This window comes from Myiozetetes cayanensis, unplaced genomic scaffold, assembly GCF_022539395.1.
Source record: "Myiozetetes cayanensis isolate MyiCay16 unplaced genomic scaffold, myiCay2020 scf16, whole genome shotgun sequence".
Taxonomy (NCBI): Eukaryota; Metazoa; Chordata; class Aves; order Passeriformes; family Tyrannidae; genus Myiozetetes; species Myiozetetes cayanensis.
Genome location: NW_026087270.1, coordinates 14,079,027 through 14,105,923, shown reverse-complemented (window position 1 = coordinate 14,105,923; position 26,897 = coordinate 14,079,027). Strand labels below are relative to the sequence as shown.

Sequence of the window (26,897 nt, the reverse complement as noted above, 5' to 3'; positions counted from 1 at the left end):
CACTTGCATGGGCAGGAGTCTGCATTAGGTATCAGACTTACACAAATGTGATTTTTAAAGAAATGAAAATATTGTTTTAAATATTGAATTTTCTCCCTTTTCTTTTCTTTTCAGGACACTGAAAACCATAAAAGTTTGATTAAAGAGAAAAAATGCCCAGAAAGAGTATAAACTATGGAGAGCTGCTGGAGTACGAGAAAAGCCAGATCAAAAGGACTTTGGAGCTGGGAACTGTTATGACAATATTCAGTCTTAAAAAGAGTAGCCCAGAAAGAAGGACTATTCAAGTCATAATGGAAACCAGGCAGGTTGCATGGAGCAAGACAGCTGACAAGATTGAAGGTGTCTGTGAGTATTTGCAAAGTGTACCTGAACTTGGAGTTAATAGTGAATGGATGTACTTGTCAAATATTAATTTAATGAACCTTTGGTAACATAATGAAGCTTTTGGCTGAAGAGAGTTTGGTAATTTGCTGAGAGTATTCTGAATTGTTGCAAAGTACATGAAGAATTTTCTGCAGCTCATTATTTAGGTGTCTTACACAACCTAAATACGATGAACATGCTTTTATCCTGAGCCTTGTTCTCCAAGTTTTCATCTTCGAATATGATGGTGCTTGTGTTCTGTGCATTAAGTTACTGAGTGAGAGCTGTTTTTGGTCATTATGTCTTATAAATTCAAGTGAGTAATTCTTTACCCTTTCTCACTCCAAAAAGAAAAAAAAAAACACCTTCAAATACAAGGAAACTGAATTCATATTTCTATTTTCTCAGGCAACAATTTGCTGTTTCAGAATAGAAATCATTATTTAGGACCATTATTGGGAAATGCCAAGTCAAAGTGAGTTCTTGGATGGCATTCCAGTTTTCATGAGGTCAAGCTGGCTGTTCAGCTTGTCCAAGCTAGTGAGACTTGCTGAAGGCAGTAGTTGCTGTTTGTAAGGAAACTCTGATCCTGTTGTACAATCTGCATCTTTTTTGATTTACTGTGACTCTGCTGTTGTAAAATATAATGCTTTGTAGGCCCAAAGAAATGACTGAGAGGTGTCTTCCTTTCTTGTTAGCTAAAAAAGTTAGGAGAGACTGGTAAATGAGCACTTTTCAAGAAAAGTTAAATAAAATTTGCCCATGTTTTCCATTTTATGGGTGTATAAAGTGATAAGAGGGAAAAGATTAGCAACAGAAAGAGAGGAGCTGCCTCTCCTGGAGTGCTTTTTTTGGGTTTAATGGAGGCCAGGAAAGTTTTTAGTGCTTCCTGCTCTTGTAGTCACCTGCTAAGACTCCAGAGTACCTCACCTGTACCTTTCCTACAATGTTTGGTTCCAGCACAACCCATCTGTGGTGGGTTGACCAAACCTCAATGGACAGGAGGGAGCAGTGCACCTTAGAGAAACGCTTTCATCGTGGGTGTTTGAAATGCAGGGCCTCATTAGTGTATTAAACTGAGTGCCAGCACCATGTGCTTCCTTAGGGAGGCCTGCAGAGAGCTATGCAAATAGCTGAAGGAAGCAGCCCTGAGCTAGCTGTGCCTGTGCTCACCCATGCTTGGGCTTCTCTTAGTCATCTCGCTGTTGTTCTCTGCATAGAGACATTTTAGATGCCCTTGTAGCTCTGAGGTGGCTGAGGGAAATACTGGTAGATGCTGGCTGCAAAATGTCGGAGCGTTTTCTCCTGTTGGTGATTGCAGGGGGAGAAATTTTCTGTTTCTTGAACGAGAAGTAAGGTTTGGGTAGCATTGCAAACACTCACTTGACCTGGCGAAAGGTTCGTGACTCTGATGCAGAGCGCACGGGGGTCTTGGGGATGGAGGGTTATAAATAGGAACGGGATTTCTGTGCATGAAAGAAGTTTGAGAGGATGTTTTCACAGCCTACCATTAAGCAGGTAAATTCCCAGGTTAGTCTCACCTGTCTGCCCAGAGAGCCATTTGAGAGAATGAAAGGCTCCTCCAGAGGAGAGTTTAGTTCCTGCTCTGAATTACTGTCTGCTGGAGTCTCTTGCTCTGGCCATTGAACGTGTAAAAAGTGTATGGACCACTTACCCATAGGTTTTATTGACCATTCATGGGTTTGCAACTGTAAAAATTACAGATCTTGCTGACTATAGTAAAACTGAACTAATTCTGGCTTGAGCGAAGGAAAGTTTGGTTTCCGTGTACGGGAGGATTTGGTTTGTTTGTTTAATTAGTAATGGGCCCTTTTCTTGCAGAAATTAATTAATGCATCCTGGATAGATGCCTGTGAGCTGGGACTGACCAGCAGGATCTGTTGCAGTGGGTTGCTCAGCGTGTCACTTCCTTGTGGTTCTGCTCTGTATTTTGTTGTGTGTTTAACCTTTACAGCTGAGCATGGGTCTGGGTGGGGGCCCTTGGGTCACACACACACACACCCCTGGGTGGGTTCTGCCCACTACAAACTGTCCCAGGCTGGCCACACAGTGGGGGTGTGTTCTACACCCCGTGGTGTCTGAGGGTCACTTCTGCCTCTGCTGGGCTGTTTCTTTGCTTGGATACCAAGTGTCCCACAAACAAGTGGGGACACGCTGTCACAGCGGTGGAGGGAACTGCTGGACAGCACTGAAAGGCAAAGGGGAAGGAAAAGGTGGCCAAGGGTGAGAAGAGCTGGCCAGGACTCTGCTAAGAGTCCCTGTGACTGGTACCTGGGGCTTGGTGACCAAGAGGACATTCCAGCCCAAATAAGGGCTCCCAAATTTCCTTGTGTTGTGGTATATGCATTTATATGCACATGAATAAATTAGGGCATAAGAGGTTATGGTATTTAAGCTTGTAGAGCAAATAGGTGGCAAGGTATAGATCTCCAGGAAGCTGATCTGTAATGGATATTTCCTTCTTTATCAGATGTAAAGTGCTTTAAGGACAATTATTGAGGGAAAGTTCGTGGTGAGCAGAATTTGATTAGTCACTGGGAAATATGTGAGTTTCTGCATATTCTTCCATGAATCTGTGAGTGAAGGGATGATTCACAGCCAGGAGAATTTATACTCTGAGAAATCTGTGCCTTCCAGGAATGTGCAAGTGTGTGATTCTCTGCAATACAAGCATGCTCTTTTCAAGGAATATTCTGTTTGAGGACATAAGATGATTTCTCTTGTTTTGATGACCTGGGAATTTCTTTCTTTTTTTTTGACCACACAAAGAGGAGACCTGCTTTTGTAAAATGATATAATAAATCATATTTTAATCCCCTAATATTTAGGAAAGAAAAGTCACCTATTTTTTTATATTCTTTATTTATTACAGAAGACTCAAGAATAAAAATATGTAGCGACGATTTAGTTGAGCAAGCATAAAACAAGAAGTAGGTTTAAAGCATTGGAGGGCCATGTTTAGGAAAAGGTTGCAAGGTTGCCCTGTGTTTTCAGGTTGTGTTACATTGCCAACCAAAAAAAAATCACTGGTTTCTGCCAAATGTTGCACCTGGATATTTAATGATCAAAGCTCATTATCGAAGCAGTGCATCTGTAGTATAATATCTATAGAATAATCATGTAAGACCAGATCAGGCCACATTCAACTGACAGGGTGAGGTGAATTTATATTAATTATATAATTACTGCAATGGCAGTCTTCTGTATGTTGCCACAGGCAGTGCTGCTTTACCTAACAAGGGTTGGGTTTTTTAATCTTTGTTGTTGTATTTTGTGTTTTACCCTGCAGCATCTTTTCCCTGAAATTAAAGTTTGATAATTTTACTTTTAGAATCTTTGCTAAAATGACTTGCCAAGGAGAGAAAGTTTTGGTTCCATGCATCCTTTTGGCAGTCAGATGCATTGGGAAGCTTTAAAAACTAATGCCTAAGAGATTGCCTAAGAGGCATACATTCTTAAACGTGGATCTTTTCCCCCCATATATTAAGCAGCTAAGTCATTTAATAGTAGAATTGTTCATGTCAATGTAAATTTCCTCTGTGGTGGAAAACTGAATTTTTCCCCTTGGTGAAGATGGTATAAACATTTACAGGTCAGTGTCTCTCTGGAAGAAGTGAGGAGTGTCTACATATTCTGCTGAGGACTGTGAATTGAGAGCTTCATTTGGCTTCAATGTTGGACTTGATCTTGCTGCTTTCTAGTAGTGACTTTTGTTTTTCCTTACTGCTTCCAGAATTTCTGTCTGAATTTCCTTACTGTTTCAGACTTAGAGTAATAAATTGAAAAACCCGAGTCTCTTATTCTGTCATTTGCTTTCTGTCTTCTGAATACCATTAAAGAACAGTATGTCATTGGAAGTGTGAATCCACTTCTTGCTCTTTGTGGAGCGTCTTCACAAAGGAACATTGAAATTCACCTTTTTCCCCCCCTGTTTTGAAACTGCTGTGCTTCAGTTGTTACCCAGGGAATCTTTGTGTAAGTCATCAGCTGAATATTTAGAGCTTGGTTTCTGTGGTAAGATGAAAAAATGAGCGTGTTTAGCTTGTAGCTCTTCTCAAACAATTTGTTCCCTTTAGCAGCTCAGTTCTGCAATGTCTAATGCTCACTTACAACAGCCAGACTTCCTGTCATGGCCAGCCACCAAAACGGGGCTGGAATGAACTGCACAGGCCTGACACCCCTACAGTGGCTGGTCAAGGTGAGTGTGAGATGGAGGTCCTCCTGTACGCTTTCCCCAAAGTCAGGTTGGCACAGCAATGGTTTGGTTTTGTTTTGTTGCATAGAGCAGAATGTAAACTTTTACGGAGCATATATGTAAATTGTACCTTATCCTTATGTCATTTGTCGAGGTGCCTTCTAGTTTTTAATGTTAAACAAATAGCCATTTGAGATGTATGGCCTCTTGAATTCAGAGCTCAAACTGGGAAGGACTGTAACAGGTTGCTCTACTAAACAATCCAGTGAGAAGTTATAAATTTAACAGTAATTTGTTGTTGCTGTACATGACAGCTCTGTGTGACCTGATTACATAAAACCCTGGGGGTTTAAAAGGTGCACTTCTCTAAAGCTAACTCCCCAGAGGACCCTTGGAAAGGTACTCACGGGTGCTTTCTCAAGGTGCACCACACCGTTTCATCCCTGTAACTGTGTTTTCAGATCATTTTGTGGCTTATCTGTAATGACTTCTTGAGCCACCGACTGTCTCAGTAAACATCTCTGTTTGTGTGAGCTGAATTACTTTCCCTACCACATCTATGCTGCCATGCTGCTTTCTGCTTTCTTCTGACTTTGTCCTCTGAGAGAAGCCTCACCTTGTTCCCTCTAGAGTCACACAAGATTCGTGTTTCTGTGAATAAAAAGGCTGTTAAAACACACCTTGTGTGGTTAATATTTAATTCTGCAGAAGTGAGAGCAGAGCCATTGTCCTCACTAACCACCGTGAAGTGCGTTTGCCAAAGGATACTAAAGGCTTTCTTCATTCACTGGGTGCTCATTTGCACATAGCCTGTGTTGAAGGGGGCAGTTTCTGAAATGAAATCTTCTTTGGAATATTTTGTAATGCAAATTGTTGGGAAAAAGAAAAGTATTCTGAAATCTGGTTCTTCAGTGTGGAATGTTGCTATGCATATACACACTGGAAAATGCAAATATATTCACAGAGGGAATGCCCATCCCATGTCTCAGTGCACAGCACCTGGGTGATCACAGTCCCTTATTTTCCTCTCTGAAACATTGCCAGTAATTTCCCCTTAGCCTTTTGAGACTTACTGAAATAATGCTCCATGAGCCTGCTCTGAATCTTTCTGCAGACTTTTCATTCTCCTTCACTAAGTGCATTACTGAGCTCTGATCTGAACATCATTTGTGGCCACAGACACTGAAGGACTCCTGGGCAATTTAGGCTTTGAATCAGGAGTGTTATCTTAGAGGACTCTGTAGTCCATAAGGGCAGACTCAGGTGAAGTTCTACACTGTTAATCAAGACTTTTCTATCAAGGATACCTTGCTAGGTTGACAGTCTCTACCTCTAAGTGTGACTGAAGGAACTGTGACAGGAATTCATGCCTCCAAGCCTGTGACTGAACGTGATCACTGCTGCCAGGTTGCTGGAGTGGAGATCAGTGGAGATGAGGAAGATCAGAAGTTTATTGTGAAGTTCATGGCAGTAAAAGAGCTCCAGCAGGTGCCCTGGAAGGCACTGAGCAATTAATCTGTGCAGTCTTTGGAAAGTAGCTGTGTAGTAGTGTAATGATCCATTGAATTAACTGATTTGCCAAACAACACACAACAGCAGGAGCTGAAGTTCAGCAGCTTCAGGCTCTGAACTGCCAGGAATGCTGGATATCCAGATCAGAGCCCGAGACAGGATGGTAATTGAAGGTGCCTTGGAGTCCAGTCTCATTAAAGAGCCACTTGAGGGAGTTGTCAGAATAAATCGGTGACTGATGAGGCTGCCAAGGAGATCCTTTCAACCTGGGGAAACAACTACATGAAGGAATGGATGAAATGTAAACGAGTGTTGTGGGTTTTAGAGTGGCACTTCAAACTGTTTGGCTGGGGACTGAATGTGTTGGGAGTGTCCTTGTCTGGCTGGGTGTGAGTCAACTTCTCTACAGGGTTTGTGTTTCTCTTTGGTTTGTGTTTCCTTGGAAAATGAATTCATCTTCTTTCCCTTTTTTTGTGGAAACTGCACCTGGATTTGATCTGACACTGCAAGCTGCATATGTCCAGGTCTATGCTTTTTTTGGGTGTCTCAGGCCCCAGGAATATGTGTCTGTGAAGCCAGGTCAGAGTATGTCTGCAATTTGCACGTGGCATTGAGGAGGAGGAGGAGGAGGAAGGCTCCAGTGCTTCAAGGCAGCACAAGATGAGTGTTTGAAGTGCTGTGCTTGTAGTTCTGGCACGGGCATGAAGTTACATTTTACTTGTTCAGTGACAGATTGTGCTATAAAAAGTTCACAGTAAGTGTGTTAACAGCTAAGTTGGTACAGTTGATTTACTAATTTGAGTCTGAAACATGTTGTAGCTTTTCCTGGCCCATTCCCTTCTCTGTTCAGTTGGGATCAGCCATTCTGGAGTTCATGGGCATCATGTGGAAGGGACCAGGTAATTCCACACTACCTGGGGAGACCACAGAGCTGAGTGTGAGACCAGGATGGCTTGATGTGCATGTTTCTCTTTCCTCCCTCTGATTTTCTGCCATGGCTTTTCTTTCGGTAACATAGCATAGTACATCCTAACTGACACTACAAAATGTGATTAAGGTTATACAGGTAGTTTCTATTCATTTCCTGCAAGTGTAACATGTATTATATCTTTGTTTCATTTATTATTTAAGCAAATGTAGTGCTATCTTGCCAGACTTCTGTAGGATGTGTTTAATATGTTGCCAGAGAAGTGGAGGAATGTAAAATTTTGAGTTTGAGGGGGTTCTATGTAAATATTTCTCTCTCCTCCCCTTCCCCTATTTTGTTCTCTTGCTGAGCCAATGGCATGGTAGGGCTGAAAGGCCTTAAGGAGAACTGTAGTGAGTGTGTGTAACTGAGGGGAGGCATTGAGTAAGTTTGTGTGTTATTTCAGAGGTCAGTGTGAGGTAACAGCCCCTGGAAATGACAACAGCAGTGCAGGTTGTGAAATCTGCTTTATCGCTGCTCATAGTTCGTGCTTCGAGGGGGGACTCGTGGTGTGGTGTTCATGTGTGTGGGCTTATAGGAGTCTGAAAAGAGTCACTTTGCAGTTGAAACTGTGTTCTCTGCTGATATTAATGTGGGTTGAGTGGGCTAAGATCGACTTTTTCAGATGGTGGCATTTAGGATGGGAATTTGGATACCTCACTAGGGTTCTCAGAGAGCCTCTGGATAGAAAGGGGATTGGTCATCATTAGGAGCTTTTGGTTCTTGGTCATTTATAGCCCCAGCATGAATTTATTTTAGAAGTTTGCCTCTAAATTTAAGGCCCTTGGCCAATATGCAGATCTTAGGAGATGTTTACATGGTTTGAGAGGGTGGCTGAAACATGAAGGTTGAGACATTGAAAGCTCTACCTTGAGGATAAAGATGCTTGGAAAAAAGAGTTTAAGAAAGATGCTTGTGTCTTCTGATTAGCTCATGATAACCTCTGAGGTCTCATTTTCCCAACAGGAATTGTTTAATGACTGAGAGAAAGGAGTATGGTGGAAAGTTTGGCCTGGGATACTTTGCTTCCAAGATATGTTCCTGTTTCATTATCAGGATTTCGTTGAAGAACTTCCTTGCTTGTCTCTCCTTCCCACGTTGGCATCACAGAAACGCAGCATTACAACAGGCTGAAGCTTTGCCCATTGTTCAGCTCACCCTCTGTTGGCAGCAGTTCTGTTTCATTATGTTATTAACTGTCTTCTGTTACTGATGAGCTGCTCATAAAACAGGGTTTTTATATTGTGGTGTTCTTAAATGCATGGACAGAAACCCTCAGCTGTTTTCCTTGGATCTTGTTAAGTCTGATAAACACATTTCAAGAGCAGCCATGAAATGTTTCCCTTCACACTTCATCCTGTAGCTCGTAAGTCAAGACTGTCCACAAGTGGGAAGAGCTGTTTATTTGTCTGGTCCACAGGCAGAACAAAACCACTTCCTCAGTTTTCTAATAAGTATCTTATCTTGAGAGTGCACGTATTTCTATTTCAGTGCTGTCTTGCTTGTGTTGTGCAGGCCATGCAGCAAGGGTTTGACAAACAAAAAAAGGGAGCTGACTTGGGAAAGTGTGTGCCTGTGCAGTGTTCCTGTTCTGCTGTGCTCTGATATGTACCTGTGTTCTCTAGAGAGCAGCAAGCTCTAAGTGATACAACAGTTTATGTTAAATAACAGAGACCTCTTTGGAACTGACCATGGGAAAACTCACACACTTTTTAATTATTAAGCTCAATTTTCTCTTTATATTCCTACTCTAAATGTTCTTCTTACAAGTGCCAGTGACTGGACTAGGTGACAAGGCTAGGTGACTGCTTTAAGGTATGATTTGTAACTTTTAGGTGGGCAAGGTAGAAGCTGTAGCTTTTCTTCTTTGAACAGTTGTCATGGCAATTGGAAATTACTTGCTTAGATTTAATGCTGTCTGTGAAATCATATCTTCTGTAACCCAAAGAACTACATGTGTGTGCACGTTGTCCATGGACAATCAGTGATAGTGAAATAATAAAAATACAACAAGTTACTTTCCTTCTTCTAATCCTTCTCTACCATTATCTGTTGGTCAGTAATATATTTACTTGTGGATTCTTGGATTGCAAGCTGGTGCAATTTGCATTTCTTGTTGCAATACAAATCTGTAAGTTTATACATATGGCTATTTTATATGTGTGGGTGTGCTTTGAGTTATTCATCTTACTGTTTCAGGCTCTGCAGTTGTACTGACTGAATGTTGTTCCCTTTCAGTGGATCTGATGGAAATAAAAGAAATTCGCCCAGGGAAGAATTCAAAGGACTTTGAACGTTGCAGAGCAAGGCACAGAGAAGAACACTGCTTTACTATATTTTATGGCACCCAGTTTGTCCTCAACACCTTAAGTTTAGCAGGTACTTTTCTCTTCTTCATTTCTTCTTTAAAGCTGCCATTGAACAAATCAAACACGTTGATGGAACAGTAATGCAAAGAAAACTGTGGTTTTAACTTCTGGAGTTCAGGAGTGCCCCAGATGCTTAAAATCTGGAGATAGACCTTTTACTTGGCCCTCCTTGTCTGTGAACTGCTGCATTTTAATGTTTCACTTTCAAACAGTGCATTGTGCAAGTGTCATTTCTGATTTGCTCAATCATTTCTAGCAAGGTAGACTTTTGCTGGTTAAATATCTCCAGTAAGGTTTTCGACACTGAAGAGCAGAGGTAACATTGACCTCTTCAAAGGCAGCTTTTCAGTGTAGCCAGAATATTGTCCTGGCATTCTCAGACTGGCCAAAATGATTCTGGGAAAAAAAGCCATAAAGGGTTAGACTACAGCTGTGTCACAGAAACTTTCCTATCACCTATGGGCAATTGCAGATTAATCTGGGAAAATGGAGTTCTGGTTTGGGTTGTGTGTGTGCATGTCACCTGCTAATGCTAAATGTTTTCTAAATGAGTATTAGGGCACCATAAATAAATTTTTAAGGTTATAAATTGAAAAGGAAGAGATCTGTGTGAAACAGAGGGACCTTGTATCCTGTATCTGTCGAAAGGGTTGGGGCACTTCTTATTTCAGGTGAGGTCATCCAGGGTCACAAAACCCAAAGAATTTGAAATGAAAAGGGATATAAATTCTTACAGTGCAGGCTGAATACAGTTTCTAAAGATCAGAGTTTGCCAAGAGATTTCTCTTCTAAAAGTTTGTAATGGATCCTTGGTTTAGAATCATACAATTTATTTGGAGTAGTAGTTCTCCCTGTCCTGAGCAAGAACATGCTTACTCATTTAAATCATTAAATTCATTGCAAAATCTTAATGTGAGAAAAGGGCAGTGCTTTGATGCTGCCAGCTCTTTTTTTTAATGGAATTAATTGCTTATAGATTGCAGTACTAGAAGACAAGTTTTTTGCAGTCTGGTGCTCTCGAAATGAAAGATTGCTCGTGACTAATCCATTGTTAGGGGCTTTTAACTTTAAATAAGTTTTACCATTGTTGACTGAAGTCTGTGAAAATTTTGAGCTCCTCCATGGCATTTCCCAAAACAGGGCTCTGCCAATGCTTGGAGAACACTTGGTACCGTGAGATGTGTTGCTGGAAGGCTGAACAGCAGAACAACATGACATAACTTTCAGTTAAGGGGGAAATCCTTTTCCTTGTTAAAGTCCTTTGTCGTGGTTTCTTAAAACAATATAAAATAACTTACTTAAAGGGAATGGTAGCTGTCAGAAAGGGCAGAATTGTCTTGTGGGAAGAATTGCTTTGGCAGTGGCAGTGGGTGTTCTTTCTGAAATCCTAACTAATTGAAAAGCATTTCCATGGGGAGCTGAGGCTGGGCTTCATCCTTGGGGGATAAAGCATTGTTTGAAAGTATGTTTAAATAAAATGTAATCTTCATCTTTTGAGAAAAACTGGTTTGCTTTGAAGGCCATTAAAAGAATTTGCACAGATTACAGCTCCTGTGTGAAAATACATTTTCAGAACTGGTTTAATTGAAGAAAGCCTTCATGAAATTTCAGAGCCTGGATGCTAAATCAAATGGGCTTTGGCCAGCTGAGGGCTGTGATGTGAACATCTCATCCAAGGCTCAGAAAATTGGTTTCAGCTTAGCTAGTATTTCCTAGGGAAGGCTGTACCCAGCAGGCAGTTCATCATCTTGCTTCTGTTGGGTTGAAGACTTACCAAATGCAATCACGATGAACGATGGAGAGGACTCTTCTGGTTTGGGAAATGGAAAGGTGAACTAAATTTAAAACAAAACAAGACAGTGATATACTAATTTTCAGGGCTAGGAGGAAGATGTACCTGGCTTCTAGTACTAAGCCGTGCAAGGAATTTTAGACCTTTTTTTAACTTGTATTAAAACATGTTCTATATAAGCTACACCAGTTTTGTACGTTGCTCCCATTCTGTTCCTCCTGCCTAAGGTTATTGTGGAAAAATCTGTATTTAAGGGCATGGTCAGGACACACAGGAGGTGGTCATGCCCATCAAAAGCCAGTGCATTGCAATTTTGTTGCAGGTTGCTTGAAATGTAAGCAGCTTTATGCTGTTAGCACTGAGTTCTTTTGCCTGTGCACTTCAGGTTGCTCTGATCAAGCTCCTGGGATTTTGCCCCTTTGGAGACAGAAGATAAGAAAATTAATTTTGGTTGTGGTACTGCAGGAGCTCAGCGGTAGTTTCATAGCGTTTCTTTTGAGATATTGAAACTTTCCTACTCTGATAAGCAGACTTCTAAAAGGAGGTATTTTTCGTCAGAGCTTCCTTACTCCCAAGTTTATGCTGTTTCTTACTGGATTTATTATTGGCAACATTAGGCTATGCAATGAGATTTATCAAACAGAAAGGTTAGTCAGCAGCTCTATACTAGGGTTCATGTGAACATCACAGGTTATGTCTTGGTCTTGTAATGATTTTGTTTCTCATAGTGTGTCACTTTTTTTCAGCTGACTCTAAGGATGATACTGATAAATGGTTGTGTGGCTTGAATATCTTGTATCAAGAGGTCATGAGTGCTCCCACACCTGCCATCACAGAGAGGTATGTGGACATATTTTCACTTTGTGAGACTGGATGCTGCTCTGGAATTGAAAGTGGAAACTCTGAAAGAAATTTTTTAGGTGCAGCAAGTGGTGCTTGGCATTTACCCTAAGAACAGCTACTCCCCAGTTAGTGTAGGATTCAGAGAGCTCATGTGGAAATTCTCAGTGTCTGTTTTGCTGCATACACCCTCTGGAATTGTGCTCTGCTTCATCCACTGATGCAGGGTTGCAGTTTACCTTGTTCTTTGTATCCAAACCAAAATCTCTTCATGAGATCACAAGAACAGCTGGTGTAATTGCCTGTTGGCTTCTTGGAAAATTCAAATGTCTTATGCAGCCACATTAGGCTTGTTCTAGTAGATGTCCATGTGTCCTGTATCCTAGTAATTCTGGGGCACATTTTGGCATTTTTTAACTATCTACTGGACCCATTGCTTTGTGTGGCAATGAGATCAGCTGACATGGAGTCTCAGGCTGAAAATGAACAGTGTTAAGAATTACTTCTTTAGCAGCCATGTGATGGTGAACCTGCGCCCTTAATCTGCTGAGGACATTGCTCATGAAACTGCTCATTCCCAGATTGATCAGTCCTGTTGACAAGCCTTCAGTGTTGTCTCCATACCTGATTACTTTTCATCACTGCTGGCATCCTTGTTTATGGTCACTTCTGTTACCTGTTGTCAGAGTATGCTCTGCCTTCTCTTGCTCCCCAACCAAGTTGTGGCCTTGTCATTGATGTCAAACGAGGAATTCCTGCTGAGGCTGAGGATCAGCTTAGCAGTGCATTCATCCAAAACTCTGTGTGTGAATATATATTTACTGCTGATGCTGCTAACAGTATTTTACTGTGCACCTAAAACTGACATGCACTTGTGCATCTAACACATCTTTGAGCCAGCAGCCTCAGCTGGCATAAATCATTGACTTTATGGAGTTACTCCAGTTTAGATTAGCTGAAGTTTTGGCTGGCTTTATCCACTTATGTTTTCACAGCTTCTGGTTGCTCATTCTTTTCAGTCCTGCCCACCCTTCCCCTTCCTGTGTTGTTTATATGACTTTTGTTGTTTTATTGACTTGAAAATGCAGTATTAAGCAGCAAAAAAAAAAAACCCAACATGTTTACAAATGCAGTTATAAAACTGGCTGAATCCTTAGATGTATCTAAAGTTTTTTAAATATTTCTGTTGAGTTTTGTCGATGGATTTTGATATTTCATTGGCTGTATTTTCTTTATAATTCTTAAATTAAACCTTTTTTTTTTTTTTTTTTTCCCTCTTTTCCACAAGCTGGCTGAGAAAGCAGATCTATTCTGTGGATCAAACTAGAAGAAACAGGTAGGAAACTCTGTCTTTGTTCAATTGTTTTTAATGAACATGGAATCAAACTAAATGAATAATTTTTTGTCCAAAGTGTGAAATATGAGGCCCCTGAAAATGGTATTTGCTCTTGATGTAACAATTTTGCCATTTGCTAAACACATGCTCACAGCACTCACTCGTGTTTATGTACATGGTATAATGAAGAAACAAATGATGGAAAATAAGTAGATTAACTTTTAGCCTAGAGTTACTCTGCCAGAATGAGCACAAGTAGTTGCCATCTTCCAGTCCTACAGCAGAGGTTGAGCTCAGCAGTGCAGGTAGGTTGAGTTGCCTGTTTTAATGAGGTCTTTGCTCTTTCATAGCCAATCTGGAGCCCAGACATAAAACCTGCTGTGAGTTCTCCTGTGCAGCTGTGCCACCAGGCCTTCCTTCATTGCTGACCATGTTTGCATTGCAGTGAGCAGGCTCTAACACAGACAGACCAAACCAGCAGCTGGCCTGGCAACCTGGGCTTGTCTCTGCCACGTATTTGAACAGACCAAAGCAGCAGAATCACCTCCAGACCTGGTGCTTCTCATGTGGAAGAATCTCGTGGGTTATAGCTCCCAGTGTACTGTGTTTTAGTTTCAGTAGTTCAGGTCCATGTTGATGTGGCTTTGTAGCTTTTGCACAGAGAGGAGACTTATTTTTTTTAAAAAAAATCAAGTCAACTGCAAACCTCTCCTCAAAATTGCCAGAAATCAGGTGACACTGAGAAGAATGTTAATCCCTCCTCCCCTTCGTACCATGGTTTTTCTCTTTGTCTGGAACGTGCATTTTATTCTAAAGTGTAATTCAGTCTAGAAAAGTACATGCTTTTCCTCTCATTTACACCTTTTCCTACAAGCAAACTGCAGTGTGGTGTTTCATTGTGTGAATGAGGCTGAGTTATTGCAGGAAATCACACCCTGTGCACACAGCCTGTGGCACCGGGCAGGGTGAGCTGAGACACCATTTCAGAGCCATGTTTCCTAAACTGGCCACACTGGGGAAGGGAACAGTGCCATCCTTCACTGGATATCCACTTGTTCCTCCTGATGTATTTTGAAAACTAACCTGCAATGGGAGTGTGTTGTTGGGGATCATGGAACAGAAGCCAGTGTTAGGATAGAGCAGCTGTGGCTGACAGTGGGTGTCTGCTGAAGAGGTTTCATTTGTTGCATTAGGGTTATTTCATCACTACAAGGCAGCTTGGTTGGGATCAAGGGGACTTGCACTGTGGAGAGGGCAGTTTTTTGTTCTCTTCCTAGATGATTCATGCTTTTAGAAAAATTCAGGAAAGGAGTTTGGACTGAGCTCCATTGTGTTTAGAGCTGCAGTTTCTAGGGAGGTTAATTGTAAAGGTTAGGCTTCCAGGCAAGTCCTGTTTCACAGGTGGAGTTGTTTCCAGTGGTAATGAAGTCCCAGCTCTTTGTTTTCACTTGCACTTGTCTGGCCAGAGGAAATGGCTTGGTGTTTAGGGTACAAATGGAGTGTACCCTTGCTCTTAATAGTGTTTTTTTCCAGAGGTCTGGCGACAAGGCGGAAAGCCAGGAATTTCCTGAGCTCTAATCTGGCTTCGGCATGGGCTTTGACTGAGTTCCTTCTTGCTTTGCCTCTTTCCCTCACTGCACAATGGAGATGAGAGGATCTCATGGGGTAGCTGCTTGTATGGACACTGTAGAATAGAAGGGTTACTTCCATCTGAGTGCTAATTGTTTTTGTTGCTTTTCGAGCAACTCTGTTCTGACCCTGTGTTTGCAGAGGGTTAATGGCTCATAAATTGCAGTGTAGGTCAAGGCAGGATACCTCAGTCTTCTTTTATTGGGTCCTCTTAGGATTGCATTATTATTTTGTGGGCAGTAGGACCCACAGGTCTTGTGCCTGTGTTCTCTTGACCTGCTGTCTTGCTGTCATCTAGGAAACTTTGGGTTTTTAACTGCTGCTGGTGTATCACTGGACATTCTGAAGCTCTGTAAAAAGAGTCAGAGGCCTGTGTAAATGAAACTGGAAGGCAATTCTTTCTGGGAAGACTTGGTTGGGAAGGGACTATGGTGTCATGTTCAGATGTTGCAGAAGGGAAGAGCCTTGCTCTGCAAATCAGTGTTACCATCAAAGTGAATAACAGCTGTAGAAAAGGATTATAATAGTACAGAAAATAGCACAGAAAACTGAAGCTTTTCATTTTCTCTTTCTACTCTGTTTGGCATGTCCTTTATGGGATGTTTTCTGTGTCTATAATCCAGTTTCAGTGGGACTAGAACAGTGGAAGAAAGGCTGCAGTTCATCTGACCTTGTATAAACCTCTACATTTCAGCTGATCGTCTAGATCTGATTAATTGCTGATGGAGAGAAATAGGTGTCTCTTCGACATGGTTTTTCATCCTAATAGGGATGTTCACATGAACTGAAGTGCCTGTTTCTCTGTGTCTAGCTTGCTTCCATGTAGTTGTCATGTTTACAGAACTTATAGGTATATGGGATGAGCCCAACCCAAAACATTTCAATAGTCACATTTTTGTGTTGATAGAAAATAGATGAGATCTGATACGACTAGATACAACAGAACTGTGGTGGGTTTACTATCTTTTTGTTCCCTCCTTCTTCTTTTTTTCTCCCCAGTATCAGTCTTAGAGAGCTGAAAACTGTCCTCCCCCAAGTGAACTTCAAAGTGAGCAGCATGAAGTTCTTGAAGGATAAATTTGCGGTAATTACCTGATTACTTAAATCTATTTGGAATTAGCTGATAGGTGCTGATATTTCTTTTCAGGGCACTGTCTATATTTTTGATTCTTACCATGTACAGTTAAATACATTATATTGATTAATTTCTCAGCTTGGCTTTGCCTATAGCTAAGGCTCTAAGAAAATAGGATATAAATGTTCCTTCTTTTCACTGTATGGTTGACCAGTGCAAACAGTGGATTTTGAGCTTCAGTACAGTGCAAGTGCATAGGAAATTATTTTATCTTTAAGATAAAATTCATATGTAAGATAAAGATTTTTTTTTGCAATATGGTCAAGTAATAACCTCTTTGCTCAAACTTATGCCAGTTTTAATAACTTCTGAAGGTTGTTTCCATTCTTACAGGAACTCTAAATATCCCCACCTCTTCCTGCTTTCCAACTTTCCACCTTTAAAGCAGACATTCTTGCTTCTGCTGCTCTGGCCAACCATGGGTAAATGAGGCAGTATTTATGGAGTTAGAGTGCAAAATGTAAGGCCAAAGATGAGTTCTAAGAGCACTGTGTCATGAAGCAACATCTATTTACTTGTTTGTATTATTAAAAAAACAAATAAATTGAAAAATCCAAAGCGGTCAAAACAAATGAAGTCAGAGTAGACCAGAATGTGTGAGAGGGTGGCAACTGGAGTAAGAGTAACTTGTTCCCTGTGCAAGTGCAGTTCAGGAAATTCTAAATTCACTGTGTGCTTCTTTCCATTGTAGGAAATAGGTGCTCACAAGGAAGAGCTTACTTTTGAACAGTTTCATTTGTTCTACAAGAAAATCATGTTTGAACAACAGAAATCGGTAAGCTTTTTCATAAATAATCTTCATGACGTTCAACTGCTTGATCAGAATAAAGGGTGAGAGCTGATTATCTTTTTGCTTCAGTTTGTTACTGATTTTCTTTTCCCCTCATTCTTGTACCAGAAGAAGGGTGTATTACTGTACTTGATGTGTAGATAGCAGTCACCATCAACAGTTGGCATAAGAAGATGAATAAGTCATTCATGTTGCTCCTTGTGTGTTGGTAGTAGATATGCACAGATAGAATGGGGTTTTTAGGGAGAAATCTTCTTGTGAGTTTGTTCAGGATGTACAATGCCTTTTCATTAAACTTGGCTGATCTTTTTATTGATAGAGGCAATTCCATGTCTCAGATTCCCAGCGGTGAGTCCGTCACAGGACACACATCAGACAGTCCTTGCAAGAAATAAATGCAGAGGAGTTACATTTTAGCTAATTTAAGTAGGCAACTGCCTAACTCCTGTCTCCATGCATGTACAGATTCATCAGGCTGGTGTAAACTGCACACATTTAGTGACTCTGAAAGATAGGAACCCTTTTAAACTGTGTGAAAGCACATAATTTGAAATTACTTGCATGAATGTCTTTGACTGTGTGCTTATTGTCAATTCAACTTGCATAGACTGAAAATAGAAGCTTTGATAGTTGAAGTTAGTGCTGGTTTTTTGGCAGTGGAGCTTGTGCTGTTTAAAAGTGACGCTGAAATCACGGTGAAGTGATAAAGAACCTAAATTTACTGACAGGGTTTTAGTTTTGGTCATGAAAGTCTTGTTAATTAGCTTAAGCAGAAAGCTGAAGAGTAAAATACCCAGCAAGGAGACTCTCTGACTTCCTTAAGCTCTTGTTATTGCCCCTTGGTGAATCATTTCAAAGAAAACTTCTCAGTTTGCTTAACAAGTGCTTTGGATCAGTTGATAAGTTTCCTGCAATCTGTAACTGTGCTGTGCCAAGCTGGAAGCAATTTAGGTTTTATATTCACATGAATAAATGCGATGGGTGAGACTTAATTCCAGTTTTCCTGGGATATGAAACAATGAAAGCTCCCCAAAAATTTGACTGTGTGTATGAGGTGCCTTATCAAGGCAAGTGTTTTGCCTGAGAATTGTGTGTGTTCACACTGAAAGGCCTGAAGTGCAGTTGCCAGCCTTGGCAGTGAGTTTTTTTCTCATGCATTCAATTAAAAATGTGTCTTGCCAACTTGTATGCAACTTTCCTAGAGTTGACAGGAATTTATTTCTCCTTCCTAAACCAGTGGGCATTATTAGATGGACTTAGATAGAAAGTTGCATATTCTTTTATTATTTACATTTTCCTCATTTTTGTTTGTTTTGTTTTGTTTTTGTTTGTTTAAGATTCTTGATGAATTCAAAAAGGATTCCTCTGTGTTCATTCTTGGGTGAGACTCTTCATTTGTGTTATTTTTCCACATTTCCATATGGTTGTAGTGCTGCAGGATTGCTTTTTAGTTACATGACTGGTGGTTTCTTTTGGTTGTTGTTCTGATGCCTTTAGTAAGTGAAAAGAAATGATACACATTTTGGCATTCAGAAAGGTGAACTTACATTGGAAGTAAGTCTTGAATATAATTTGATGAGTGATTTTTAGTTTCTGACTATAAAAATGGCATGGACTTGGACAACTGGAGCTGCTTATCCTCTGATTTTATAAAGAGCTGAACAGAACTATAGAAGGACCATTTGATACAGAAATTTTAACTTCAGTCTGGAGAGTGGTGTGGTGCACAGGCTTTGCCTAGACCTGAGCAGAATGCTGGCAGTAACAGCTCCTGCACCTTTCTCTTGGTGGACTTGAAAATTTAAGTAAGATGTGTACACCATGAAAAGTAGGTCACAGGCATTGCTAACCCTTTGACTGTGAACTAAACCAGTTTATCCTGGTTTTAAATATTACACTTAACAGATTAAGGAAGTAACTCAAGTTTGCTCTGAGTTTACCAAGTATTTCCTTAGCCCTGGGTTAAGTCTTATGAATTGAACTTTGTGGAACTGCTTAAAATCACAGATTTATCAAGGGTGGGTTGGTTATAATTACCTTACTGGTACCACATGCTGCTGCATTGGTGGCCTACAAAAGGGAAATCAGTTATACCACTTTGCCTTGGTGCCTCCTTTTTCAGAAGGTTTTGCTCTCTCACAGTGGATCATCTAAACATTCCACAGAAGGAGTTATTTGTGGGATCTGTGATGTTTTAAAAGAACAATGTCCCCATTTGCCTCTACTGAACTTACCAACACCCCTGACAAGTGAATGCTGCTCATTTGCTACAGAGCAATGAGCACAAATTTTTACTTTTCCAATGAATTGCTATTAAATACATTCAGGAGTCCAGGAGGCTCAAAATGCAGTAACTGGATAAATACAATGCTACAAGTCTACTCTAAATTCTGTTGAAGTTATAAAAAGTTTCTTGGTGGTGGCAGCACCTTCATACTGTAAATCCAAGACACAAATCCGGATCATCTTCTGCTGTAATGTCTGAACTCACTTGCTCTCTTATTTCTTTAGCCTCACTTTCCTTTTCTGTTTTTAAAGAAACACTGACCGTCCAGATGCTTCAGCAGTTCACCTCCATGACTTTCAGAGATTCCTGCTACACGAGCAGCAGGTGGGAAGGTTGCAGAAATACTGAGTTCTTTTTCTTGAGGTTGCCTCACAGAATTCTGGGCTCATTAAAAAGAAATGTGATGTGTCCTAGAATATGATTGATTTCACTGTAATACTGGGCCTTGGAAAGATTTCTCATTTGTTGCCACTGAAGTTCACAAGAACTGTTATTTTTCATCTATGTAAAGCCTCTGAAGGTGCACCAGAGGACAAGAAGGAGGACAAAGTAAAGAAGGTTTTACACTTAGTCATGTAGATAAACAGACAAGGTTAGAAATAAATGCTGGGGGTGTGTCAGAGATGGTTGCCTGGCCTGGTTACAGCTGTCAGCAGAGGTGCATCGTGGTAATGCCTTGGCCATGGCCCCATTTTAGCAGCTCTCACAAAGCTGCCTGCCTGCATTCCACTCAAAGGTAATTTTCTGTTGAATACAGCCAGTTAGATGTCCTGTGCCAGCAAGCAGATAAGGATGGAGGCAGGGATTGGAACTGTCTTCATGGGTTTTTATAATGTTACTTAGCACAGAGTCCATGGGAAAACATTGTGTGAGATTCGCTCGGCACTGCTGAGCTCCAGGTTTGCAAATATGGTTGAAAAGTGAGACTTGCACTTCCTGTCTAAGCTTGCTACTTTCTTTTTCTCTCAATTGCACTGTGTTCAAAGGACATTCAGATTGCACTTAGAAATGAGAGAGATTTTGGTGAAGCAGTGTCCAAGGAGGAGAGCTTTTTTCTGTGTGTCAGTGCATGTGTGTACTTATGGAGTGCACAACTTCTGCACCTCCAGTCCATAAATGCACTCACATGGAGATCTTACTTTCCCTGCCTTTGACATCATAATTGACAGTAAACAAGGCAGATGAGAAAGAAGTAAATCACATCTGTAGGTCTCTTTTTTCCTTGTTTGATTTTTATATCGAATAACACCACTTCTAAAGTTTCTTTTCTACTGTATTGTTTTTATCTGAAGGAATCTTGGGCACAAGATCTCAGTAAAGTCCGAGAACGAATGACAAAGTTTATTGACGACACTATGAGGGAAACTGCTGAACCTTTCCTCTTTGTTGATGAGGTGAGATAATGGGACTTTGCAGTACTTCTCATGGACTTCTTTTCTTTCACGCTATTTCCGTTGGATGGCCTCCTTTCAGTCTTTTATGGTATAAACATTTTAATTCTCTCTCTTTGTATTGTAGTTCCTTGCTTACCTTTTTGCAAAAGAAAACAGTATTTGGGATGAGAAATATGATTCGATAGATGTGCAGGATATGAATAATCCTTTGTCCCACTACTGGATTTCTTCCTCTCATAACACGTGAGTTACCAGAAGTCCCGTTGTCTCTCCCTGTTCAAACAATCCTAACACCTGTTAGGAGACAGCAAATTATGCCAGAAATGTACTGTGTGGATGTGTGAAACCTTCCTAAAGTGTGATATAAACGTGGTAAATTGAGTTTGTGGGACTCCTTTTTCCCCTTCTCAGAAGATCTTTGAGGTTTTGAGATATAACCGAGCTCAGCTGCCAGAAAACCCAAACCCTGAATCCTGTTATGAAAATGAAAAAGCATTGAGTTGAAACTGTTCCAGCCTCTCTGCCTTCAGAAATTTAGGTTACTCAAGGAGCTTCCCCTTTTTTTCCAAGCACCAACAGTCTTGCTGAGCTCGTGTCAGCATTAGTTGTACAAAGGATGTGATGATGAGTTTGAACTGTCTTCAAATGAAAGGGATTTGCTCATCTAGCAAAAATGAATAATCCCAAAAAAAAAAAAAAAAGCAGATGTAAAGAGAGAGAGGAGAGATGACCAAATAAAGTATTTCAGGGAATGCAATGAAGTGGATATGGATATAGCTCACAGGGGTATTTTGAAGTGTGAGGTGTGGCATCACTCTGCATACCCTCCACATCCCTCCAACATGATCCTGCCTGAGCATGATGCGGTTTAGGTGTGATTCAGAGCTCGTGATTTGCTCTCTAGAAGCATGTCAGTTAGAGCTGGTTGATGTTTAGATTGAGGCTTTAACCTCCTAGAATTCAATCCCCTCAAAAAACTGATAGCATCAGGTTCAGCAGAATTTGCTTCTTCCATCACAGTGTAAAAAAAAAAATTGAAAAAAATCGATAAATATTCTCCATTACAGGAGACAAAATATCACCCAGTGAGTGAGTGAGAACTGGTTGAAATTAACTCCCTGTCTTTGACTATATCCTTTCACTCCTTAGATACCTGACAGGGGACCAGCTTCGAAGTGAATCCTCCACAGAAGCCTACATCAGGTGCCTTAGGATGGGATGTCGATGTATTGAGTGTGAGTAAAGAGCTTGTGGAGTAGTTTGTAATATGCTGTCTGTACAAGTAGTTTCCCCTGTTTACCAAGAAAGAAAAAAGAACTGAAATCAAGAACTAGTTTGTTTTCTGAATTTGAAGTTAGTCATATAAAGAACTCTGATTCCCTAAATTGTTTTTCTTATGTCTCGCTATTGCCCCATTCACTTCCTCTGATTCTTGTTCCTTTGCAGTTTTCAGAAACTCTTCCTAAATCTCCTCTCAGTGTCTACCCAAAATTCAATCTTGAATCTGTGTGAAAGCTTAGGATTTTGACTGCAGTACTTGTGTAGCATAGATACACAGTTTATTTGCCTTTACTGTGATACAGACAAGCCTAAGACACAGAGATTGTTGTAATTTGGTGCCATTTGTCATCCTGTTTAACTTGCTTGTAAATCAGTTGATGTCTTTTGTGCATTTGATCTCCATCAATTGTGAATGCATCTTATCCATGTGCTTGTGTTCCTTATTGAAAAGTTTAACTTGATTTCATGTTATCTCACCAGTTACTTCATAAAACCGGGTGTTGTTGCCTCTTCAATTTGGCTGATGCAAAATTTATCTCAAAGTAGAATTTCAGGGTAAAAATTAACAGAAGACACAAGCTCTCAACTTGCCACTTGTTGAAATTGTATTTATCCTTGGAAAATTATTGTAACCTATAGACTGACACATAGTTGCCAGAATCTCTTGTTCCAGATTCCCACATAATAATGCTTTGGGAAGATTTTATATTGTATCATATTTGTCTTGCTCTTACTTAAATGAGCTCAGTTTCCTCTGTGAGAGATATAAATTCATGTAATGGAATATTTTATTAGAACAGTAAAGTGTGTAGAACACTGAAGTTTTGGGTGTATTCTTTGCACTAGACTGATTTAAGGAATTGCTTGGTCTTTTCCTTTTTCCACTATTTGTCTTCCCTAGTGGATTGCTGGGATGGTCCTGATGGGAAACCCATCATTTACCATGGATGGACACGGACAACAAAGATCAAGTTTGATGACGTAGTACAGGCAATCAAAGATCATGCCTTTGTTACATCTGAGTAAGCTTTGTTTGATTTTCCTTCAGCGTTCTCTCATAGCCCTTTCAGAACTTAATTTCTCTGGAGCAAAAAGTAATATGAGAATAATGACATTCCAGTAATCTTCATTATTGCCACACGTGGGTCTTCCCAAAGAAGGGGTTTGGGCTGGATAGCTCCACAGGTCCCTTCTGACCTTAGTGATTCTGTGATTGCACATCTCTTGCTATTTGTTCAGGTCTATCTCTTCCTTTTGTCATCTCGTTTGCTTCAGATATTTTCTTTCACCTTTGGGGTGAGGGAGGGTGTTTTCTTGGCCCTGCCAGCTGTAGCAATAAGAAGTTCTGTTCATTCACCTTGTTTTTCTCCATCAAAGATACCCAGTCATCCTGTCAATTGAGGAGCACTGCAGTGTAGAGCAACAGCGACACATGGCCAAAGTGTTCAAGGAGGTGTTTGGGGATCAGCTTTTAGTGAAGCCTGTTGAAGCCAGTGCAGATCAGCTCCCATCACCAACCCAGCTGAAAGAGAAAATCATCATCAAGGTAAGCTTGCTTTTTGTGCTGGGAGATAAAATAGGAAAACAGCAGGAGTCAGAAGTACTATTTCTCAGACTGAAACTGTGATAGAACTTCTTGAAAGGCAATATTAGGTGAAGAATCTGAGGGCTGCTCATGATTTCTTTAGTAAAACAATAATCACTTCTGTCCATGCTTATTTTCTAGCTCTCTAACAGTACTGCATCTTATGTATTAAACTTCTGAACAGAAGAAATAAGGGTAAAAAGGTATAAGCATCCAGCTTGTGTAAGTCTGGAAAGAGTAGCACCCCATTATAAGGTGCAAAAGTTTTGTGCTGAAGTTTTTGGGGTTTTTTTTGTTCCCTCCAGACTGTTGTTACCTTGCAGAGCACAGAGGGGACTTGCCCAGGCACATGATTAATAACATGACAGATCTGATTTAAAGGGAATTGCAAACTCCTATGAGTGTGCACAGGAGAACATCCATAACACTCAGTGCTGTCTAAAAGAGCATTGAAGAGTCTTTAAATAGATCAGCACCTGCCAGTGAGCTGGTCGTGTTGTTTGGCTTTTGTTTGGAAAATGTTGTCAGTAAACAGTCAGAGGCAACTCCTGCTTTACTGGCCTGTGAGATTTTACAGATAAGCCTGTCAAATTGAAATGGGCCAGCAGCAGGCTATGCAGAGCTGAATGTGGTTGAGAACTAGATGTGAGACAATTAATCCTGTCATTAACTGCAGTTAAGTAATTGATATTACCTGTGGCCCCTGGAAATACTGTTTTTTGTGAGAACTCTCAAGAAAGTAGAGCTTGGCCCCTTTTTTCATAAAAGATTTCCCTTGTGCTCGTTTTTCTTGTAAAAGAGTGAAATCCCCATTCATTTTAATTCCTTGACTTTTCATTTTGTTTTGATTTTGTGTTCCTTATGTCCTGCTCTCTGCAGAAGGATTCTTGTTTATTATTATCCTTATTTCTTGGTATGTGTCACTTCATGTTTTCTGTTCTCTAAAGAACGGCGAGATCTTATCAAACTAGCTGTTTCTTTATTGCTTGAGTGATACCTCTACTGGTTTCTTAACCTCTATTATGAGATCTAAATTTTAAAGAAAGAAGTTCCTTGGTGTTCCTTGTGGAACAGCTGCTGTTATGGTGATGACAGAAGGTGGCTGTGCAATTACTTCCAGTAATACTGAGTGTGCTGAAACATCAAGACCAATTTTATGTGTGATTCTCTGCAAGTGTATGAATGTGGTGGGGTTTTTTGTTTTTCTGTTTTCCAGCACAAAAAACTGGGGCCAAAGGGAGACATTGATGTAAACTTGGAAGACAAGAAAGAAGAAAAGAAGCAGCAAGGAGAACTTTACATGTGGGACACAATAGAACAGGTACTATTTCTGACATTTACTAGTTTGTCACTCAGTTCTGTAATACTGGAGATTTGCATGAATTTTCTTAATATTTGTGTAAGTAATATTGTCAGTGGAACAGGTGTGGATGAGGGGCAGAAGACATTTTGTTTATTGTTACACCTTGTTTTGCGATTGTGGTTTCCCTCTTTCTTGTTCATGGTTTCCATGTCTCCCAACTTTCAGAAATGGACCCGGCACTACTGTGCTATTGCTGATGAAAAGCTTTCATTCAGTGATGATATAGAACAGAATGCTGATGAAGATTCATCAAAGGTGATGGCTGTTTTCTTGTTTAAACATGCTCCTTTTGTTCTCTCAGACTGTTTCAGTGTCTACACATGCATATTTTTTATCCCAATAGTTGAAACTGTAGAGGAACCATGCGAGATAACAAGTCTGGAGATAAAACATTTATAAAAGGCTCTTTACCAAGGTTAACTCCAGTTAACCCCATTTCTAATAAAATAACTTTTTCTCTTGGTTAATTGAGGGCTTGCAAAGATGAGTGCAAAGACAATGAAATATAATCTTGGTATTTATATGCTAATGATGACGTGTGCATTGACAAAGTCTTTGGAATATTGTTGCTATTGTCAATCTGAACAACATGAACTAATGTTTGTTGTGTTATTAACACAGCACACCTCTTACAGGGGCATGTTACTCATTTCCCTTTTGCAAACTCTTTGTCCCAGTTGAGCAGGTGGTGCTTGGTAAAGCAGGGTGACTATAAAGGTGATTGGCTGGAGAGCTCAGGCCCAGGAACAGCTGAAATCCCAAAATAGGAGATTGTTTTGTCAAGATCAAGTACTTGGTTTCAAAATCATCAAATTAGAAGTGCATTATAAAAATTCTTATTTTCTGGTCTAGGAGGTGAAACGTACTGAACTGCACTTAAAAGAGAAATGGTTCCATGGGAAAATGAAAGGGGGGAGAACAACTGCTGAGAAACTGCTCCAGGAATATTGTGCTGAAATGGGTGGCAAGGATGGGACATTCCTAGTTAGGGAAAGTGAAGCTTTCCCTAATGATTACACCCTGTCTTTCTGGTATGGTGATTGTTTGTTTTATGACATTGCACAAAAATGTGTCTATTTTCCAAATATGCATTTATAGCTGAGAAGAAATAGGAATAATACTCAAATTTTATGGATAGGATTGTGAAAGACTACTTTCTAAATTAAGCTTGAGTGTGATATAGCACATTTTGGCAGAGAGTTGTCAAGAGAGGACTGACTGGCCTGATTCTTCCCCCAACCCCCAACTTTTTTCTTGTTTTGGCAGGTTATAGGATTTGTTATTTCCTCAATGAGTGGGCCAAAATTAGATCTTTTATTTAAGGATAAATTGCTGGTTTCTACACTGAAAAGGTAGTCTCATGAGTGTACCTTTGTTATCAGAGATTGACCTTTTAAATGTTAAGGATCCACTAGAGGGAAAATAATAAAGAATTTTGATGTTTTTTTTGGTTGGTTGGTTGTTTTCATAGTCTGGGGTTTGTTTTTTTTTTCTTCTGGTTGGAACATTCTGAGGAATATTGTCAAATGGATTTCTGACTCAGAGAGCTGTCAGAGCAAATTTTGCAGAATAAGTTTATGACAAATTTTAAACAATTGTCAGTTGCAAATTATTATTTTGGTCCTGCAGTCTCCCTTGTCAGCATTTTTGTTGAGTTTTTTGTTTTTGATTGTTTTATGAGATAGCACAGGATTTGTGCCTCTTCACCAGCTCACCAACCAGTTGACCAAGAGTGGGTGGGGAAGGGCTTCAAAAGAAGAAAATCTGTTATAAACCCTGTATTTTCTTTATACCCCTCTTCCCTTCTTCAGGAGGTCGGGGAGAGTCCAGCACTGCCGGATCCGTTCCACAAGCGATGGGGACACTGTGAAGTACTACCTGACAGACAACCTCACCTTTGACAGCATCTACGATCTCATCCAACACTACAAGGAGGCCCATCTGCGCTGTGCCGAGTTCGAGCTGCGCCTCACTGACGCCGTGCCCAACCCCAGCCCTCATGAGAATAAAGAGTATGTACAGCACAAGGCAAGCA

At 40.4% G+C, this 26,897-nt stretch overlaps 1 protein-coding gene across 2 annotated transcripts in view; it reads left to right on the top strand.

Annotated features, from left to right (window-relative positions):
• Window positions 1-26,897, top strand: part of PLCG2 (phospholipase C gamma 2) — a 53,746-nt gene that overhangs the window by 5,138 nt on the left and 21,711 nt on the right. Inside the window, exons 2-18 of one of the 2 annotated variants that reach the window (XM_050311681.1) lie at window positions 115-342; window positions 9,300-9,440; window positions 11,969-12,062; window positions 13,351-13,398; window positions 16,027-16,111; window positions 16,854-16,937; window positions 18,290-18,333; window positions 19,491-19,563; window positions 20,532-20,633; window positions 20,758-20,876; window positions 21,783-21,868; window positions 22,816-22,936; window positions 23,292-23,460; window positions 24,716-24,820; window positions 25,028-25,117; window positions 25,715-25,893; window positions 26,674-26,874. In XM_050311681.1, coding sequence (XP_050167638.1) covers window positions 153-342; window positions 9,300-9,440; window positions 11,969-12,062; window positions 13,351-13,398; window positions 16,027-16,111; window positions 16,854-16,937; window positions 18,290-18,333; window positions 19,491-19,563; window positions 20,532-20,633; window positions 20,758-20,876; window positions 21,783-21,868; window positions 22,816-22,936; window positions 23,292-23,460; window positions 24,716-24,820; window positions 25,028-25,117; window positions 25,715-25,893; window positions 26,674-26,874 — 1,931 coding nt within the window. In that variant the 5' untranslated portion in view covers window positions 115-152. Of the gene's footprint in view, window positions 1-114; window positions 349-9,299; window positions 9,441-11,968; window positions 12,063-13,350; window positions 13,399-16,026; window positions 16,112-16,853; window positions 16,938-18,289; window positions 18,334-19,490; window positions 19,564-20,531; window positions 20,634-20,757; window positions 20,877-21,782; window positions 21,869-22,815; window positions 22,937-23,291; window positions 23,461-24,715; window positions 24,821-25,027; window positions 25,118-25,714; window positions 25,894-26,673; window positions 26,875-26,897 lie in introns of both variants that reach the window. The other variant, XM_050311680.1, reaches the window with a different exon arrangement.